We start from the raw sequence: 18,189 nt of genomic DNA on the forward strand, positions 1-18,189 counted from the left end.
TAGGTACACTGAGTGGTCATCTTTGTTTCAACAGCCTTCTTGACCAAAGAACTTTTGCTTTTCAGTACTCTTCTGTACTCACGTCCCAGTTTTATTACCTGCCAAAATGTGTTCTTTTTTATGTTCAGAAACTTTAAATTTTGATTTAATAGACCACTCAGACAGAAGAGGTGTTTGTTAAGCCTGGATACTTATTAAATCTGAAAGGTACTTTTGTGCTTGCATAAAAAAAAACCTGATTGCCATTTGGCACATGTCTAAAAGTGTGCAGCCTGGAGAGCTCTCTTGCATTGCAAAATCTGAGGAAATCTCTTTCCCGCTAATTTTTTCAATGGCCTACTACTCCATTTTTCCCATCTTTTGCTTGAGGGATAGCGTTGCCCATCTCACAGCAGTGAGTTTGGGTGGTGTACAGTTCTATCACAACAGTACAAACCATTAGAACAGGGGTAGGCAACACTGGCTCTTTTTTGACTTGTGGACTTCAGCTCCCAGAATTCCTGAGCCAGCATGGCTCAGCTTGGAAACTCTTTCCCCTCAGCATGGCTGGCTCAGGAATTCTGGGAGTTGAAGTCCATGAGTCATAAAAGAGCCGAGGTTGCCTACCCCTGCCCTAGATGGCCATTTAGGTATTCAGACAAGGGAGATGGAAACCTTCCCATGAAAGCCGGGACACTCATGTTTAAGCTGCTACATCTTTCCAAATGATTACACTTCCCTTTGAGCAGCCAGCTTGGGGGGGGGGGTGTCAGAGCAAGGAGCAAACCTTCTTTCTTCAACATTTCATTAAAATTATTAAAGGTAGTCCTCAATTGAGCCTAAAATTTATGTTGCTGTGTGAAACATTTGTTAAGTGAGTTTTGCCCCGTTTTATGTCTTTCTTGCCACAGTTGTTCAGTGAATCATTGAAGTTGTTAAGTTAGTAACATGATTAAGTGAATCTGGCTTCCCCACTGACTTTGCTTGACCATGGGGATGCTGCAACAGTTGTAAGTGTGAAAAATGGTCATAAGTTACTTTTTTTTAGTGCCATTGTAACTTTGAATGGTCACTAAATGAACTGTTGTAGGTCCAGGACTACTTGTACTGCAGCTTCTCTCCAGTTGTGTTTTTAATAATTTCCCCTTCTGTTTTATTAAATATAACGTTTGATGGCAATATTTAGAGGCTTCTGAGAGCCATACATATTTCAGGGATCCCAGTCTGTACGCTTTTGCTAAAAAGGATAACCACTGAAATCTTTTCTGGTTAATGGTTGCTTAAGTTTTACATAGGCCTATACAGCAACAATACCCATTTGGGGAAATTGTCATCTTTGGCAATATATAGCATTTAACTCTAGACTGTTTGTGTGTGCTGATAGGAAGCTTTGGATTTCACGTTATTTGGATCAGATACTTGGAGCCAATGTGATGCTGCAAATCTAAAGATCTGAACTTTAGATTCAGGACCTACTGTGCTAGGTGTCAAGAGAGGAGGTGGACACTAAGGCTCAAAATTTCAGGGAGTGGTGCTTTGGGGAAAGCACCACTTTGAGTTGAGTCAAGACCAACTCAAGGAGACGGTGCTCATCTCCGATTCTCAGCCGAGGGAGCCTGCGTTGTCTGAGAAATGATTCCATCATCATGTGGCCAGCATGAAAATACAGAACGTAGTAACCTTTCCCGCCAAAGTGATACTTATTTATCTATTTGCATTTGCATGATTCCTAACTGCCAAGTTGGCAGGATTTGGGGCAAACAAAGGGAGATCATCGCACCACGCAGTACTTGGGTCTTGACCCTGGGCTGTTGGCATTCCAGCTGACAAGACCACTGTGCCGTCACGTCACTCCAGTAAAGAGTAGAACTTTTCAAATCTGAATTTCTGTTCAGGATGTTTACTTATTTATTTAACCTAAAACAGTGTTTCCCAAGTAGTCAAGAGAAATGGATAGAATGGTTAAGAGTATGTGAGGTGGGAGAAATTGGCACAGGCCACAATTGGCGCCAGAATTTCTGTTGTTAAGTGAATTGCACCCAATTTTATGACCTTTTTTTTTTGGGCCACACTTGTTAAGCCAGTCACTGCTGTTGGTAAGTGAATCAAACAATTGTTAAGTGAATTCAGGTTCTCCGTTGATTTTGTTTGCCAGAAGATGGTAGGAAGGTTGCAAATGACAACCACATGAGCCCAGAATGCTGCAGCTGTCATAAATACATGCCAGTTGCCACGTGCCCAAATTTTGATCATGTGACCCTGGGGATACCATGGTGGTTGTAAGTGTTCAGAGCTGTTGTAACTTTGAAAGGTAATTAAACAAAATTAAGGATTATTTGTAGTAAGTGAACTTTTAAGATTTTTACATAAGCTAGAAAAGAATAGTCACAATTTCAGTTAGTGATTATTACATTGACTCTATTAATATTAATATTATGGTGTCTCTATCCTCTCAGTTTTTTTTTTTTAATTTTCTTGTAACCGCTTTCAGAACACTTAGTTTTCTTAACGGTATTTGTATCCTCAATATTCTTTATTGTAAATTTTATATAGATAATAAATCTAAGCAGTTAAATCTATTATCAAAGAATAGTAAATTTATTATACAGGGTAGATGGTTTGTAGCTTTCTGTAGAAGTAAGGACTATTACATTTGAAAAGCAGCAATTCACATTATTAATGTATGTTGCAGCTGCAAGTTAAAAAAAAACAACAAAAAGAATTTTCTTTTGCTGTTAATTTCTCAGTAGCTTTGAATAAGGATATATATATCCTGCTGGAGTTTTAAGATTACTGGAGAGATTATTTGCCAAACAAAGGCCGTAATACTTTCTAAAAAGCTTAAGACTGGAATATTAAAGCCATTCCTGATATTCCATTAATATTCCAACACTGCATTTGGCAACATTTTAATTCTGAAGAGAGTGCATGAGTTCAAGGTCAGCGAGATTGACTTGCGCTGTTCATTATAACCAATTATTGTGTGACAAATGAGTTTCAGATCAGGCTGAAAATTCTGTAAGAAAAATCAATAGTTCTAATCAGGGCCTTTCAGGTCATTTACCATCCTACCTTTTGTTAGTTTGTCAGAAAAGAGCAAGATAAAACCTGTGTGACACAGTGGGCTGCCTCTTATTGTTACTGCTTCCATTTGAAACAATATTTGAGTTCTTGAATTATATTAATAGTTTAATTAGTTTCACAACTTCTAAATGAGTTCCGATTTAGAAGGCTTCAGTTTCAGCTTTCTGATTTGCTGTATTTAAAAAAACCCAAGTAATATTTTTTTTTGCCTCCTCATTGCTTGTTTGATTAATTGCTCATAAACCTTTGTTAGCAGCTTTGTCATTAAAGACAGGGCATTTCAGTTAATTTAAAAATACCATTGGGAAAGCATGCCATCTTTTTAACAAGTGTCCCTTTTTTGGTGTTGGTGTTGGGGACAAAGTTGGGTTTTTACCACACATACTGTGTTTTCCAGCGTATAAGATGACTTTCTAAGGCGTGGAAATTGGCGCGGAAGTCGGGGGTCGTCTTATACGCCGAGTCATCTTATACACTGGAAATTACGGTAGTTTCTGGTGTATAAGACGACTTTCTAGGCACGGAAATCGGCGCCGAAGTCGGGGGGTCGTCTTATACTCCGAGTCGTCTTATACGCCGGAAAATACGGTAATAACTTTCTTTTGTGGCTACCCTGCAGTTTCCCGATGAAGATGAAGAAACCAGACAGTACCGTTTGAAGATTGAGGAACAGAAACGCCTCAGGGAAGAGATCTTGAAACAAAAGGAGCTCAGGAGGCAGCTTCAAGCTGGGGCCCGAAAAAGAGAATTGCTAGAAAGGCTGGCACAGCAGCAGCAATGTCAACAACAACAGCAAAGCCCTGCAGGCCAAGAGCAGGAAGAAGACCCTTCAGAGCTTCCTACCAATGGAAATCCATTGCTTTCTCTTCCTGTTGCACAGCCCCTCCAAAATGTGAAATACAGACTAATGGTTAAAAAACAAGACCCGGTCCTTCCAGGTTCCCCAGCTGTTCTGCCTAAGCCTGCAAATGTTCTCCAGGCTGGAGATGGTGCACAATTTCCAGGACAGCAAATAAAGCCCATAAAGCAACTACGGCAGGCTAGGACAGTGCCTGAAAATGAGTTCCAGCTGCCCTATAAAGCTTTGCAAGCGAAGCCTGCTGCTGCTGCACAGGTGAACCTGTCCCAGATTAGTCGGGTGGCCTTGGTGCAAGGCCAGCCTCAAGAGGTGAAGCCTGGGATGAAAAGAACTGTCATGCAGCGGGCAAACAGTGGGAGTGGCGATGGGCCCCATATCGGCACCAAAGTCAGGGTGATAAAATTATCAGGAGGGGTAAGTTACCAGGCATGTCTCTTATTTTTGTGATCTGTCCTGTTGGGGTCATTCTCAGAAGCTCAGATATAGAATAGTCTGGCCAACACCCATATTTAGCTTTTCCCCTATTAACTTTGAGGGTAAAGACACTAATGATATGATTTCTTCACCTACACTTAATATCCTTTATTATGATCTTAAATGGCCACATTGAACTGATGGGGTTACATCATACGGGCTAAATGTTAAGTAGTGTAAAATACACTCCTTGGGATGATTATTTAGCAGAAACAGTAAACATTTGATATTTAACTAATTACAGCAGAAAGTAGCAGTGAATATAGGTAAGTAACTATATATGGTTAAAATCCAAAAGAACAATACTTTGTTCCAGTAGCAGAATAAACATGCTCAGAACATTGCATTCTGCTTACTTAGGCTTAAGTCACAAACTAGAGCCAGAAAAACTTAGACTTCTAGACTTAAGATATACTGTAATTTCCATTGAATGTATATTGTATTATTTTTACACCAGGAAATGAGATATAACGGGAGTCCCCAATCCCTGGGCCACAGCCCACTCCCGGGCTGTGGTCTGTTCAGAACTGGGCTGTGAAAGAGGCGGACGAGGCACATGTGTGCACAGCTCTACTTGCATGTGCAGCAGGTGTGCATGCCTGCTGGTTGTGCAAATGGAGCTGCGTGTGGGTGCTCTCCCGCCACTTGTGCAGAACTATCCTCTCTCTTACCCCTCCCCCCCACTCCCCGCCAGTCTGCAGAGCCAGAAAGGTTGGAAACCGCTATGATACAAATCAAAAGACTGGGAGAGAATAGTAAGCAAAAATAGTTCAGTTTAGATGGATGTTGCATGGAGACACTTTGGAGCTGGAAGAAAATGGGCAATCATTTTTGTGATAAAAAGTGCAATTAGTCTTTGGGAATTTACACATATAAAAGTGTGTAAGATCCAACTGAAAAGGGTGAGTTTTCCTAAAATATGATCCAGTGACAAAGATCATATAAATAGAACCTTTTTTCCTTGGATTGTAATATTACAATTTAAAGTTATTCATTGAAATTGAATGTGGAGTGGCTCAAGACCTACAGAAAGAAATATTTTTTTATTCTGAAATTGGAGAATTTGCTGCCAGTAATTACAGTAATAGCAGCCCATTTAAAAATGAACTCCAGAGATTTATCAGAGATTAGGTTATCAGTGACTTCTGTTAATTGATGGTTGTTTAGAAGCTTCTGAACCATAGCTGGGAAATAGTGATGAAAAGGGACATCATTATTACTATCATTATTATATGCACAACAATGTGAAATCACAGCTGCCATTTTTAGCCGGTATTAGGCTTTGTGCACGTTAAGTTCTTCCCAAGAACCTAGGATGCATAACATAGCTGCGGATCCAAGCAGTGTGGCCTTTTGTAATTGGCAGATGGAAATTTTGTTAATGCGCCTGTTTTCGGAGGGCCATCCAGGATTTTTGGTAAGGCAGTCCAGGTACTGATAACCACTAAGACCACCATGGTAGGTTTGTCCTGTAATCTTTCAATTTCCATTTTCGTATCTAATGGTTGTATTTATTATTATTTAAGTGTAGATGCCATCCAACTTCCAGCCACTGCTGGGTAGTTTACCAGTGATTTAAACAAAGAAAAGCAGTAAAAACAAGGCAGAAAAAAGGATAGAGGACAGAATAAGGAACAGGGAAGAAATGAAAGAGAATGACCTAAATTAAGAGATGTCAGTCACCCCAAGACGGTGGGGAAGAGGGCATTTATATCTCCAAGGACCCTTGTTTCATAAGGTAGGCACTGCAATAGAGAAGTGCCCTCCTGGGTCCCTGCAGAGGGCAATCCTTAAATGAAGGAGCCTGGAGCATGCTAACCTTGCCAGATCATATTGGTTGAGGGAGGGCTATTCAGTTTTGACACAGATGAACCTCTTTGACTCCTCTTTCAGACCAGTGGCCCTCTCTGTCCAAAATGTGGACTTTGCTGTCTTCAAAAGAGTTACCCTTGTCTTTATTTATTTATTTATTTATGAGACTTATATACCGCTTTTAAGTGCAAGCACTCTCTAAGCAGTGTACACCAGTAAGCAATGTGTATATATATTTACATTGCCCCCAACAATCTGGGTCCTCATTTTACCTACCTCGGAAGGATGGAAGGCTGAGTCAACCTTCAGCCGGTGAGATTTGAACTGCTGACTTGCTGAACACAGTCAGCTAAAGTGGCCTGCAGTATTGCACTCTAACTGCTGTGCCACCTCGGCATCTTTCAGATGCAGATGCACTGCATATACGACATTGCTCTGTTTGTGTCAGGGTATTTTGCCCTTTGGGTGGACAAGCTTCTGTCTTAATGTATTCTTGGTTTTAAAAGTGTGCATGTATGTTGTGTTGGATGAAAATTATCACCAAAGAGGGGAAAGAGAAAGAACACACATCAAGGAAGGGAGCCTTCAGAACTTTGTAACTATCCTAACTGAGCCTTCATCAAGTCCACAAAAAGATCCAGCAGGACCTCCTTTGGAGCAACAAACAGCAACATCATTCCAAAGGTTGTAGGAATATTGGAAAAGCTTGGGAGGATTTTCAGCCAATATAACATACATGCACACTGTAAGCCCAGGAATGCATTAAGGTAGTAGCCTGTCCACTCTAAGGACAAAATATCTAGACACAAACAGAGCAATGTGATATATGTGGCGCAATGCAGCGAGATATGTGTAACCTGCCCATTGGGGAAACAAACCTCACAAAAGCATGACACAACACATAAAAACAAACTCATCAGGACAGGATTCAGCAGTCCATCTGCATCTGAAAGACAAAGGTCACTCTTTTGAAGACAGCCAAGTTCACATTCTGGACAGGGAGAAGCACTGGTTTGAAAGAGGGGTCAATGAGGCCATCTTATATTATTATATCTTATGTTATATCTTATGATTTATAATGAATGTATTTTATGGTTATTATCATGATTTATCACTTGTTGCTTCAACAAGAGAGCTAATGCACCGGAGACAAATTCCTTGGCCAATAAAGAATTCTGTATCCAAATTGAACAGCCCTCTCTCAACAGAGAGGGAGGGATATGACACCACATATCTCCTGTTTACAACACAATCGTTTCAGCAGCCCCAAGAAGGTTCCACGTGTGTTTGCACTCTGATTTAGGTGACTCTGAGCCTACAGATAAACCCTAAGTCAGTGGTTCTCAACCTGTGGGTTGGGACCCCATTTGGGGTCGAACGACCATTTCACAGGGGTCGCCAAACAACACAGTCCGCCATTTTTTTCCACCTTTTCCTTAGCTGTGCTGCTCCCTTTTATTCTATTGGCTTTTGAAAGCCAATAGAATAGACTCTCTTGAATAGAGTCTAATTCTATTGGCTTTCAAAAGCCAATAGGAATTGTCCAGGCTGTTTCTGCCCTGCTGAGCCCACCCAAAGTCCCATTCTGCAAACGGTGCTGCACCAGTTGAGCAGTCCTTGACTTACGACCGGTTGAGTAGTCCTCGACTTACGACTGGTTGGGGGATCGCAGCATTAAAAAGGTTGAGAACCACTGCCCTAAGTGGTCTCCATGACCAACCCTCAAGACTGCAAAGAATATAAACTCTTCCATTTCCCCACCAGTCTTTTAGAATGCATTTCTCAAAGGAGAAAAGAAAACCTAGAAAGTCCAGTTGCCTTTTGGGAAAAATACCTTTGGGATAACTGTGACTGGGATGATTGAGAAATCTCCATGATGGTATCAGAGGGTGAAACATAGGTTCCAGGTGATTTAATAAAGCAGTGCAGCTATGGATCTTAATTCACTTTGTAAATCACACTAAAGCAGTGTTTCTCAACCTTGACAATTTTAAGGCATGTGGACTTCAACTCCCAGAATTCCACAGCCAGCATTGCTGGCTGTGGAATTCTGGGAGTTGAAGTTCACATGCCTTAAAATTGTCAAGGTTGAGAAACACTGCACTAAAGTAAAAACATAAAAGATTTCTGCCATGCAGTTCTTTTCACACTAAGCATGCCTCCAGCTACTTCAGGGCAAGGTATGCCGAAGAAGTAAGTTCCTGTGAAAAAGATTACAGGTAGACCCTGTGACCACAACGGGAACAAGAATTTCCATTACTAAGTGAGGGGGTTGTTGAGTGAGTCAGACCCAATTTTATGACCTGTTTTGGCATGTTTTGTTAAATGAATTACTGGAGTTGTTAAGTGAATCACAGAGACGTTAAGTGAATCAGTTTCCCCATTGAATGCTTGTCAGAAGCCAGCTGGGAAGATCGCAAATAGCAATCAGGTGACCCCAGGACACCGCAGCTGTAGTAAATTAATGTTGGTTGCCAAGTTTGATCATGTGAATAAAGGATGCTGCAACAGTTGTAAGTATGAGGACTGGCCACAAGCCACTTTCTTGAGTGCCACTGTAAGTTTGAACAGTTGCTAAATCAAATGTTGTGAGTTGAGGATATGACTTATATTCAAAAGGTTTCTGGGAAAAGTGATATAATCATAGTATTGTTCTTTTATTGACAAGCATCTAGTTCTATGCCAGTGGTTCTCAACCTTTTTAATGCCGTGACCCCCCAACCGGTCGTAAGTCGAGGACTACTCAACCGGTCGTAAGTCGAGGACTACTCAACTGGTGCAATTGTCCAGACAGCCTGGACAATTCCTATTGGCTTTTGAAAGCCAATAGAATTAGACTCTATTCAAGAGAGTCTATTCTATTGGCTTTCAAAAGCCAATAGAATAAAAGGGAGTAGCACAGCTAAGGAAAAGGGGGAAAAAATGGCAGACTGCGTTGTTTGGCGACCCCCGTGAAATGGTCGTTCGACCCCAAATGGGGTCCTGACCCACAGGTTGAGAACCACTGTTCTATGCAGATATATATGACATTACTTTGATTTTTTTTCTGAATGTTAGATACTCTGTTTATTTGTAAACATGAGCAGCCTTGCAAATAGCTCAAGTAAGTAATTAACTCATTTATTTTAGGAGTCGTATTTTCTTAGAAAAAGAACTTCCATTACTCTTTACAATTTTGTTAATGAGATTGATAGGATTTTGGTTGTAAAAATTACTCACACTTACTCAAAACAAATCAAATCCCCACTGAGTTCACCTTATTGTAGGAGCAGTTCTGCAGGTAAGTAAGAAGACACTGAGGTCATGGAATATCTTTTTGTACTTTGTGGCATTTAATGCACGGTAGATAAAACAGATGAAAATTGTTCCAGCAGAATTTCTCACTACTAAAGAAACCAACCAATTTTTAAGTTGCAGATTAATGGGGCTTCCTGCCAACAAGACCTATAGTATTTTGGCAAGTACTTCCATATCTCCAGCAAATCCTCTGGTCTAGTCTTTATGCTTCTAGAACTGTTCTATATTGAGAGTAGGATATTCTCCTTTCAATATGGAGCAGGAATATTTTGCAGCTCAGAAGGCTACAGTCATTCTGAAATTCTGTTCCTGATTTTGACAGACCTATTTTCTTGAGTTTTTAAAGGTATTTGAAGGGCCAGTGCTCTGACAGATGAGCACAATTTGAAGCGCATTGAAGATTGCCCCCGCCCCTCCAGTGGAGACGAAACATTTGCAGCCAAACTGCCAAGCTCGGAGATGAAACCAACAGCTCAATTACCAACCTGAGCTATTAATATTCAAACACATCTCAGATCTATTTTCTTTAGAGCCTTTTGGACTGTGTCCCAAAGGTGGTTCTCCCCCCCCCCCCGAACTTCCTTGGTGTTTTCTTTGAAAAAATTCACTTCTCATCCAAGAACTTCTTCAGTTCTAACTTCAGAAATGTTTTCAAAGAAAACACCAAGAAAGCCCAGTTATCTTTTGGAGAGGAAAAAAAAAAATACCTTTGGAACAACCATGATCTGGATCCTTGAGAATCTCAACAGACCTTTTGAGTTGTGCATCACTCTGGAAACGAAAGGGGAAAGCATCTTGCTACTAGGAGTGAATGTGCGGTTGGCTTACATGGCAGCAGTTCTTCTAATAAGCCCATCTTTTCCTGAGATTGTGCAGCTGCCTTCCACAACGGCTCTGCAGTTGTAGAAAAAGGTAGGGTTATTGAAGAAAATTGTAACCACGTGACTTTATTTCAAATGCTTGACAGAAAAAGGGAGAATTATGATTGCAAGGACAAACCCAAACATTTAACACAAATAAAATGTAGTTATAAAGTGCACATAATATATAATTTATACCTTATAAATACAATACATTTTCAAACATTTATAAAGTACATTTATAAATAAAGGTACTCCTGCAAGTAGCAGCACCTCTCCAATTTTTGCTGATTTCAGGAAGATACAAACACATAAGTTCTTCCCGGACTGGTCAGATAGAAACAAATCAGGACAATGACCAACCATTTTTCTGTCATTGACAAAAAAATACATTGATATTTCTGCGTCATTCTTAACTCTCAGTTGAGCTTGAGTGAAGAGGAACTTTACCTTTATAAAATGCATCTATGATTATATATTACATATTCACATTACAAGCTTAAGAAAATAAGTACATTTAGCAAACTGCTTGGTTTCATTTCTGGTGGGAGCACTTATGTATTATAACATTAATGTGCCATTTTGGAAATTTTTAAGGCTGTTTGTATAATATATAAGATCCTTCTCTGCTTACTAACATACTGAAATAACAGCTGACTAAGTTGCTCTTAAAATATATATCTCCAGTCCAGATATTCCTGTCCTGGTTTCTGCATTCCCTCGGCATCTTTGATGTGCGTGTAGATGTGTTGTGATTATTCCTGAAATATTTTCATGCTTTATTATGCCTGGCATTCTGTGTGTCTTGTGTAAATGTGAAATTTGATTGAGTTACTATGACAGTTCTGTGTCTCAGTATGTGTGAGGAATATTTACGGCTTTTGGAAGTGCACACATAATAGTAGTGATATTGGAAAGATTTTAGAAAGGAAGTTGTGATCTTTTTCTAAATCAGTAGTTCTCAACCTTTTTAATGCCGCGACCCCCAACCGGTTGTAAGTCAAGGACTACTCAATCAGTCGTAAGTCGAGGACTACTCAACTGGTGCAGCACCGTTTGCAGAATGGGACTTTTGGCGGGCTCAGCAGGGCAGAGACAGCCTGGACAATTCCTATTGGCTTTTGAAAGCCAATAGAATTAAACTCTATTCAAGAGAGTCTATTCTATTGGCTTTCAAAAGCCGATAGAATAAAAGGGAGTAGCACAGCTAAGGAAAAGGAGAAAAAAAATGGCGGACTGCGTTGTTTGGCGACCCCGGTGAAATGGCCGTTCGACCCCAAATGGGGTCCCAACCCACAGGTTGAGAACCACTGTTCTAAATGAATATCTGCAGCTTTTCTTACCTGGCTTTGTTTTCCTTTGCTTTGTCTACTAAATGTTTTCGTGTCTGCAGTATTTGGAGAATTTTGGGATAAAATGTTTTCAGTAGGGCCCGTTTTCCTCTGACAGAGTTTTCTTGCTTTAGACCAGAGGTCCCCAAACCTTTTGGACACCAGGGACGGGTTCCGAGGAGAGAGGTTTTTCCATGGACCGGAGGCGGCGTGGTTTTGTGTGCTGCCTGCATCCTGCGGATGGGGCTTTGCTTGTTTGTGCGGCCAGGTTGCTGGCATGCTGCGGCCCGGTACTGGTCCACGGAACGGGTTGGGGACCACTACTTTAGACGATGGGAACATTTTTAAAGGGGTCCTTTGAAAGTATCTTATCCCTAGTAGATGTCTAGGTGTTCCTGTTCTCTGGGATGCTTTCTGTTTTGTTTACATTCCTTTTTGGTCTAGAATAAATGTCTTTTTTCTATTTTATTATAGGCTATTGCTTCTGACTGTTGAGCTGAGTGAAATATGTGAAATACGTTGCTTGCTTGGGCTTTTAACTTCTTTTTGTTAGATTCTTAGCTTAGCTCCTGTTTGTAACTGATTACTTTTCTCCACCACTTAACTCCACTTACTGCTCTTCATTTGCTGTAGCCTAATACTCTGCCTACATTATTCAATATCTGGCCTCAAACAAAATTTAGCTGCAATTTAAACTTTGTCTATGGATTTTGGACAACTAAGATGAAAGGAACATTTGATAGTACATTATAAGTCAAATCATTGCAAACTGCCCTGGGCACAGAGGTACCAATATCAGGGGTGGGGAACCTTGGCTCTTTTGTGATTTGTGGACTTCAACTCCCAGAATTCCTGAGCCAGCCATGGTGCCTCAGGACTTCTGGGAATTGAAGTCCACAAGTCATAAGAGAACCAAGGTTCCCCACCCTGCTCTATGTACTAGTTAATATTAGTAGGATTATTATCCAATAGGGCAACTATCAAGTATCATGTTTTACTTGTAGGAATGGATCTGTGACGGTGGGTATTCTGTAAGAATGGTGGAAAGTTTAGAGTTGTTATTAAATCACATAATCACGGAAGCTAGTTTAAACACATTTTATCTTCTAAACCCTTTTTGTTCAAAATACTAATGCTTACCTATATTGGCTTTGCTTGGCTTTGCATTGCCTCTAGCATAACCTTTCTCTCAAAAGCTATTTTTCCTCCATTCACAGCTATATTGTCTTCCCCTTTTATGGCTGCTATGATCTGTTTTGTTGACTTAGTGAGAAAGGGGTTTTGAAATTCACAGGCAGTAAATGGCAATCATTTTGAAGCTGCTCATAATCTTATTAATAAACTCGTTATACTGTTTTTTCATGGGACCCTGGGAAATGTATATGGTAGTTGCCTTATTCATTCATTTTTATCTCCTCCTGACTAATGTGATACCCTGAGCTTTATAGTTCAGGGATTTCAACTGCACTCTCCATTGTCATTGTCCAACAGTTTAATCTCTACATCACACCAGATTTCAAATCATCTTGTCACTGAAATGTTTTCTCTGTATGCCTGCGGATATCCTCCGTGTTCTGCCATCTTCCCTCTTGCATTCTAAAGGGCCCAGTTCACAAAACAAATAAAATATAATGTCTTCATTCTCAACCTTAGATTAGTATTGCTTTATAGACCAGGTGTGCCTAAAATGTGAGTCATCCTCACGTTCCTCTTTAGTGACCTCTGAAGTAGCACACAACATTGAGATTAAAAGAACAGGAGGAATGTGTATAAAGTAACAAATTATAATAATCTTGACACTTTAATGGAACCATGTTTTTAAATCATGTTCTTGTATTTTCCTTGGTGGAGTGCTGGAAGCTCTTTATATTGGACACTGCCTGTTGAACTGCTATGAAATAACATAGAGCTTAAATAATTTATTGTATTATGCAGCCATCTTACATTATTGTTGGATCATTTCTCCTTAGCCAGCGAGTCTTCTTCCTTGCTCAGAGTGACGTGACTAAGTCCTCTGTCGTCTGCAAATGCTGAGTCTGTTACTGGACCAAGAACATACTTCTTTGTCTCATTAAAGAGCTGCCCTAGTGGTTTTTTTCTATATGGAAAAACAGCTTTGCACTGTGTACTGTTGCTACTGAATGTGTGTATAAAGCCTGACTTCACAGCTAGGACAATCCTTTTCTACTAATTATTCCAATTTGTCTGCACTACTGATATGTACTAGGGATGAAGTGAATGGAAGAGATGGAATAATGGACAACAAACTGTGTTGCAAGTGGCTAGCCAACATTGATCTCACAATGAGAACTATTCCTGTTCTCATCTGACTTGACACAAAACATTTTACAAAGTTTGTTTCTTGTATAGTCTTCGTTTTTGCATCTGTATTTCTCATCTCGTACAATAAAAACATTTGAAGAATTTTACTTTTATAGCCCTTTTATTGTGATGTCAGAGATAAAAAAAATCAGTTCCTTTGTACAAAAGGCATTAATTATATTGAAGGTGGAAATACTCCCCCCCTCCCAAGACAATTTTTGATAGTTAAAATAAATGGAGAAGACATCTGGTACGGGTTTGCCATGAATCTAAGGATAATCAGGTAATCTGTTCAAGATGCGATCAGATTTAGAAGAACAAAAATAAAAATGTCCTCTTCTGTTCTCTTCTCTTCTGAGAAGATCAGTTCTATTCTCCAAAGCACCTAAAGGCAAGACAAGAAGTATTGGATGGAAACCTATCAAGGAGAGTATCAACCTAGAACTATGATGAAATTTTCTAACAGAACAATTAACCAATGGAACAGCTTGCCTCCAAAAGTTGTGGGTGCTCCATTCCATTAAGGAGAAACTGGACATCCATTTGTCCAGAATGTTTGAGCAAGAGACTTCTAAGATCTCTTCCAACTCTTTTGTTTTTCTGTATTGTTTCTTTTTGTAAAGTGCATATATGCCCAACTGACAAGTGATACTCTACAAATATGCTTATATTCAGTAAGCTGAAGCCTGACTTGAGAGGTCTGAATTCTGCAAATTGAAGAGCGTTGTACTAATTGAGCAATCTTATTTTGTGTGTTTTATTTTAAAATCTTAAAAAGTACGTAAAATTATTTTAGTTTTAGAAGTTATGGAGAAGCCATGTTTTGGAGATTTAGTGAGCATTATCCAATCTTCACAAACTTTAGCCATACATTTCTATCAGTGGGAACTACATTACATAAAAAGCCCAAGTAACTTGTAAATCTAATAAGCAGTTGACTCTCAGTAGTAACAGTCAGTAAAGCTTAATTTGGTTGACAGATCATCCAGCATTTATTGAAAACTTCAGTAGTGATGGGACTCAACGCATGGACCCAAGCAGGAAATGAATCACTAATACAACATCACTGCAATAAAAGCGATTTATCTGCATAAATGTATCTACAGATCTATCTTTGTGTATATGTATGTATATCTGTATATGTATGTATGTACACACACACACACACACACACACACACACACACACACACACACCCCTCACATCCTGGCCATAAATGTTTCAACAACTAAATACAGAACTGAGTTTTGCCCCCATGCCATCATTCTGCTAAACACCTAATTCCTACAGTATTGTCTTACGGCTAAAGATATTTATCTCTGTAGTAGGGCTCTATTGCCATTCTTCTCATCTTTCCTATTATCTTGGTATCTTATGATTTTAAAAGCTTATGCACCAGAGACAAATTTTTTGTATGTCCAATCACACTTAGCCAATAAAGAATATTCCTATTCCTATTTATGTCTCCCAACATTGCGGCTACAAAAATAGACTGATGTAGACTGAAACTTCTATAAAGAGAATATTTGTAGTTCAGGATTGAAATCTTCGAGCTTGGTTGTTTTCTTGCAGATGCAAACTAGGTAAACATCAGATGTTATCCAAACTAGGTAGCATCAGTGCTAGTTAAGGAGTTGGGTTTATTCTCAATTTATATTCTAGTGATTTGCCCTTTCAATATTGGTACTGATGCTCTTTATTTTTTTGTTTTTTTGTTTGGGCTGGTTACTGTTAGCTTGTTTGGCAGTTCTTTGATTGGGGTATTGTTTGCTTCTTAATTGTTGGTCTGATGTTAATCTTGGAATTAATCTATGTTCATCTGAGTGCTGATTGCTGGTGGGTAGGTGTTTCGGTTCTTTTGTTTCCTTTTAGTTTGTTGATTGTTTCTTTCGCATAGTATGTAAATGTTGTTTATGTGTCTGTTGACTAATTTGTCAAGAGTGTCAGACTTCTAGAAATCCCCTAGTTCTTTGGGACTTGGCTTGGTTTAGGATGGTCACAGTTTCCCAGTTGAAACTATGGTTATGTCTGTCCATATGCTGCGAAATTAAAAGAGTTTTGATCATATCTTCTGACTGCTAGTTGGGTGTTCATGGATGCACTCTGCCATTCTTTTGCCTGTTTGTTCTACTTAGTTGCTGTTGCAGTAATTACACTGTATGTTATAGGGTTTTTTTTCTTCTGACACTATAGTCATAACACATAAATCAACAAAGGGGAATAAAAACCAAAACATCTCCTTACCAGCAGTCAGCACTCAAATGGGCTTAGATTAACTCTTAAGATGAACATCAGACCAATAATCCAGAAGTAGACAATACTTCAATAAAAGAACTGACAAATAAGCCAACAGTACACAATCCAGCCCAAAAAACCCCAAGACCATTCCCACCAATTCTGACAGGACAAACCACTAGGATATAAACTGAGAGCAAACCCCACTCCTTAACTAGCACTGATGGTGTTACCTAGTTTGGGTAATGAAATGTCTTCAAGAAAGCAACCAGGCTCCGAGAGCACCAAGGGCCTCTGAAATTGTCGCCTGCCTGCCTGCCTGCCTATTTAATTTATCATCTAATTTATTTTATCTATCAATATAGCTCAAATCATGTAAGGCAAAATAGGAAGATGTGTCCTTCAAAATAGATTTGAATTGCCAGCTCATGTTAGCCTGGCTAATAATTGGAGAACAAAGGCTATTTTTTTAGAATACAATTTTATTAAAACTTTTTAAAAAATAAAAACAATAGATCAAGGAAAGAGCTAAAGTGCAAAAGCAAAGAAAAGAAAATACATAGAATCTGCTTCTGCTTTTCTTTACAGCAGTGATAAATATAATTATAATTTACTCTTTGCTGTATGATTACAGCATAACTCAATTGTTCTATATTGCCTAATCTTTTTCTTATCCTGTCTAATCTTCAAAACCATAAATCATAAGTTCATGTTCTATTTCATGCAAAACATCTATAAGAGGCTTCCAGACGCTAATAAACTTAGATACTGTCTTTTCTCAAATCAAAAAAGTCAATTTGGCCATTTCCACAACTTCCATCATCTTCATCAACCATTCCTCCACTGTGGACAATTCCAGATTTTTTTCATCATTGCGCATACTATTATATTGCTGTAGTGATCATGCAGAAAAACAATGTTCCATCACTTTTTTTTCCAACTGTTTGTCAGTCCCCAAAGAAAAGCCTACAGTTTTAATCGTAGATTAATCGTTAAAATCCTTTGAATTAGCGTATATATTTGAATCCAGAACCTTCAGGCTTTTTTAAAGTCCACCAAGCATGGTAAAATGTCCCTTCTTGTTCACATTTCCAATGCAAATTGTGTAGTTATCTCAGTACTTTAGAATGACAGATACACAACTACAAATCTGCAATTCTGAAAGAGAGAGTTTGGCCCCTCTGCTCCATTTAAGAAACATTTTAGAATATAAGCCACTTTGCTTGTATGGACCAGATATCATATATAGTTTAGAAAATACGGGGAATATATAGAGAAAGCCTTGATGGAGGGAATATGGGAAAGGATGATAAAAGACGCATCCACTGCATTTCAGGAGCATGGGGATATTGTAGTGTAAGGTTGGCTTACTACTTTGCATTATACATGTAGTCCTCAACTTATAACTGGTCACTTAGCAACCGTTTGAAGTTATTATGGATCTCCCTGAGGATACTTATGACCCAGATTCAAATAGTTCCAGTAGTTCCACTACCACTACTCCCTTGATTAATTGCCCACACTTTGAGTGCTCAACATCCGACCTATACTTATAGCTGCTTGCAGCATCCAACAGTCATGTTACAGGATTTTAGGACCATTTTGCCCAAAATCAGCATTTTACTTGGGGGGTTTTGGGGCAAAACTAGCCCATAGTGAACCATTGGTTCACTTAATAACTGTGTCTTTTGCTTTATGACCATTACAAAAAGGTCATAAAATCAGGTCAGTCACCAATTTAAGACCGTCATAACTTACACCTGTAATGGGAAAGGTTCCATTACAACACGAGGACTACCTATAGTCAAACATACCCTGTAATCTTTGCAAGGAATGTCCTTTGAATGCAAAGACTGTGAGGTTCATGTTTTCTCAGTCCTTGGCTTTTAAAATATTTATTAGAAAATAACTACTAGTATTTGCTACGTATGTTATG

General features: G+C 39.2%; 1 protein-coding gene across 8 annotated transcripts in view; it reads left to right on the forward strand.

The window, feature by feature from the left end:
• RBM33 (RNA binding motif protein 33) overlaps positions 1 to 18,189 on the forward strand; it is a 123,852-nt gene that overhangs the window by 62,246 nt on the left and 43,417 nt on the right. For 7 of the 8 annotated variants that reach the window (XM_039345659.1, XM_039345663.1, XM_039345661.1 and 4 more), the window contains one exon: positions 3,683 to 4,336. In XM_039345659.1, coding sequence (XP_039201593.1) covers positions 3,683 to 4,336 — 654 coding nt within the window. Of the gene's footprint in view, positions 1 to 3,682; positions 4,337 to 13,666; positions 14,418 to 18,189 lie in introns of those variants that run through there. The other variant, XM_039345666.1, reaches the window with a different exon arrangement.

The sequence above is a fragment of the Crotalus tigris genome, unplaced genomic scaffold, assembly GCF_016545835.1.
Source record: "Crotalus tigris isolate CLP2741 ecotype Arizona unplaced genomic scaffold, ASM1654583v1 scf7180000017969.2108049, whole genome shotgun sequence".
NCBI classification, from domain to species: Eukaryota; Metazoa; Chordata; class Lepidosauria; order Squamata; family Viperidae; genus Crotalus; species Crotalus tigris.